The 3624-nt window shown below is 39.3% G+C and overlaps 1 protein-coding gene across 1 annotated transcript in view; it reads left to right on the plus strand.

Moving 5' to 3' along the window:
• The window catches only part of ttll7 (tubulin tyrosine ligase-like family, member 7), a 108274-nt gene that overhangs the window by 82310 nt on the left and 22340 nt on the right, over nt 1–3624 (plus strand). Inside the window, exon 17 of the mRNA XM_016461110.1 lies at nt 2262–2391. Within this exon, the coding sequence (XP_016316596.1) occupies nt 2262–2391 (130 nt within the window). The remainder of the gene's footprint in view (nt 1–2261; nt 2392–3624) is intronic.

Raw genomic sequence — 3624 nt, forward strand, 5'->3', positions numbered from 1 at the left:
GGGGGGGGCTGGTTCACTTACGTCGGTGCTCGTGCTGGGGCTGGTGTTGTTTGGATGCCGATTTTGGAAAGTTTTTGCTGGGATGGGCATTTAAAAAAATCTGAAATTTGCTTTTGCGACATTATCTCCTTGTATTAAAGTTAATCTTGTTCGCATTCTGTACAGTCTGATACCACGCGCTAGCGTCACGTGTTCATGAGGATTAGGCTAATCATCCCATATAGAAAACATCACAAGCAAAATTAATCATGTTTATAAAGATAAACATGGGTTTATTTTAGCCCACTTAGAATTTACATTTCAGAGATCATTACAAATAAATTATTAAATGCTAAAACTGAATAAATTTAAATGAACAAACTTGGCGTTGCATTTGCAACCATGTGAAAACGGGGTGCTGCAGCCCCCTCAGCACCCCTACTTCCCGCGTCCCTGTATTACTATTTTCCACATTTTAGAATAATAGTAAAAACACACAAAACTATGAAAAATCTAAATATCAAGATTTCAAAAATGCAACCAGCCTCTTTCACTCTTTACTGCATGCTGGGCACCTGGCTGTTTTTTTTTCTCCCCTAAACCAGCCAGTCCAACTCATCTTTATGAAATAAATATACATAATTCATTGGAAGGCACAATTTGGAATTTATATTCTACTCTAAAACTGGTAACCTGCAGTTGTCACCTTAAAGGGATAGTTCACCCAAAAATGAAAATTTGATGTTTATCTGCTTAGCCCCAGGGCATCCAAGATGTAGGTGACTTTGTTTCTTCAGTAGAACACAAACGAAGATTTTTAACTCAAACCGTTGCAGTCTGTCAGTCATATACTGACAGTCAATGGGCTCCACGGCTTTGAGAGTAAAAAAAAACATACACAGACAAAACCAAATTAAACCCTGCGGCTCGTGACGATACATTGAGGTCTTAAGACACGAAACGATCGGTCTGTGCAAGAAACTGAACAGTATTTATATAATTTTTTACCTTTAATCCACCGCAATATCCAACTGTCCTGAGCGCGTTCACAACAATCGGCGAGTGATGCGTGTACGTGCTCTGGCATAGTAGACATAGATATATATAAGTAGATTCCTCATTAGTGACTGTTTCTATGGACAGCGATATGTTCCAAAATGGCGGACGCGTCAACGTATCTGGAGCGGTCGAATAGGGCATGTATACATATCTATGATAGTAGACACATGTGCGGAAGCGATCTGTCGCGCGTATACGTCACTCATTATTTACACAGTGCAGAGAGATTGCGGACGTGTTCACTGGCACTGCGATGATCTAAAGATATTTAGAAGTACAGGTCATCACAATGGAAGACGATTTTGATATATCATCAGACAACGTGGAATTTTGTTGCCTGACCGTATTTATTTGACGTCGCGCGCCGGATGTTGTGAACGCGCTCAGGACAGTTGGATATTGCGGTGGATCAGAGGTAAAAAATGATATAAATACTGTTCAGTTTCTTGCACAGACCGATTGTTTCGTGTCTTAAGACCTCAATGTATCGTCACGAGCAGCAGGGTTTAATTTGGTTTTGTTTGTGTATGTTTTTTTTACTCTCAAAGGCATGGAGTCCATTGACTGCCATTATATGACTGACAGACTGCAACGGTTTGAGTTAAAAATCTTTGTTTGTATTCTACTGAAGAAACAAAGTCACCTACATCTTGGATGCCCTGGGGCTAAGCAGATAAACATCAAATTTAAATTTTTGGGTGAACTATCCCTTTAAGGAGCTATTGCTATCTGATCTAACCCTAATATTTAATTTTGTTGGTATAACTAAATTTGTTTTGGTCGATTCAGGAATTTTAAATAGTATTTTGTACATGAATAGAATCAATTGGATGAAGTACATGTTTAGGTATGTTTTTAGGAACAGTTTTTTAGTGAACAAAACACTATATTGTATGCATATGATATATACATTAAAAAGAAGTAAAAAAATCTCAACTACTTTTTTTTCGCATTACTGAAATGAAAATATGAGGGGGCATGAAATAATTTCTTCTTTCCTTTGATTCTGATATGCCTCTGTAGACTATATTTTTAAAACTTTTGCACGGTTTCTGAAACCCTATTTCTAGAAAGTAAAGATCACTGTTTTCTTCTCACAGCGAGCAGTCAGGCACCATATGAACGCACTGCTGCGATGGCCGAAACAAACCTGATGACTGCAGAGAAAAGACGTCCCACTCAATAATTCATCTTTATTGTGTTGGTTCTTTGCATGTGCGGGTGCAGGGGGAGACCCTGCTGAGTAAAGAGCAGGAGGCCGAGCTGATGCAGCAGACGCTGGCTGCGCTCGGGGAGATGAGGATTCGTTACCCGGGGAAGAGCGAGGAGGAGGCCGAGGCTGTGTTGGATGAGGTGAGACACGCAGCTGAGAGAAAGCGCTCAGTCAGGGCAGGCGCACCGGCTGCTCTGTTCCCCTCATTCCCCGAACTCATTTGAGGACGTCCGAGCCGTTCGCAGCGTCTCTCGTTGTATGTAGAGTCATTAGCCGTCCACCTGTATGCTTAATGAGATCCATTAGCTGTCTGCGCAGAAACACAGCTGTCCAACAGCACCTGTTTAAGACACTTTCCAGCATTCATTTACACCGTCACTTTCACACCGATAGATCTGGTGTACATTTGCACATTAACAATTATGGAAACAGCATTTAGCAGGAGAAGCACAATTGAACTGATGCCGCTCTATTACCGGAGCTGTGAAATTGTAATTGGCGCCTTCCATGCATACGGTACACTTTGGTAATTATTTTATTTTAATCCATTAGAGGCACACTATTAGGTGTGTTAGGTAAACTCTTATCTAACATAAAATTAACCTAGTGTGAAAAGTAGCTAGTTTTAAACACACTGAATGCCTGAAATCACCCCGACCCCTGTGAAGGTAGAAGTATAGCCAAACCCGAAAGCTTTTAGATTTGAATTTTGAGAACTTGTACAATAAATATTTGTAAGTTGAAATTTACACTTACAGCTCTGATGTGAAAAGCTGAATGTTTTGATTTACACATAGACAATAATCAAAACACAGCTGCAGTGAAATAGTTTCACATAAAGATAGACACAAAGGTGTATTGTATATTTACTTTTGCACTTGTTACTTTCACGGCCACTGGTTGGCACTTACAACCTCTCAAATCTTACAGTACAACCTTACAGTACAATCTTAGTGCCTTAAAGGGATAGTTCACCCAAAAATGAAAATTAGGCTATGTTTTACTCACCCTCAAGTAGGGCTGGACAATAATTCAATATCAATATGTATCGCGATATAATTTTTTTCAATAACGGTGATATGATTTTTAAACACATTTACCAAAATAGGCATTTAAGTTGGTGCTTTGAAGAGAAATAGACACGCAGCGCAACAGAAGAATGATATACAATATACCTGTATACAATACAAACTTTTGCCTACATCTTGTGAATAATCTGCCAGGCTGTTTTGAACAAATGTGCATAAACTACATAATTAAATCTTCATAAATGAAAAGAACATATTTAGATATGACTTTACTGTTAAGTGCCATTGTCTCTCCTTAAACTCTGCAGTGTATAGGCTATGCGGCCGTTAGTCCTTTACAGAAGC

The sequence above is a fragment of the Sinocyclocheilus anshuiensis genome, unplaced genomic scaffold (assembly GCF_001515605.1).
Source record: "Sinocyclocheilus anshuiensis isolate Anshui unplaced genomic scaffold, SAMN03320099.WGS_v1.1 scaffold192, whole genome shotgun sequence".
Taxonomy (NCBI): domain Eukaryota; kingdom Metazoa; phylum Chordata; class Actinopteri; order Cypriniformes; family Cyprinidae; genus Sinocyclocheilus; species Sinocyclocheilus anshuiensis.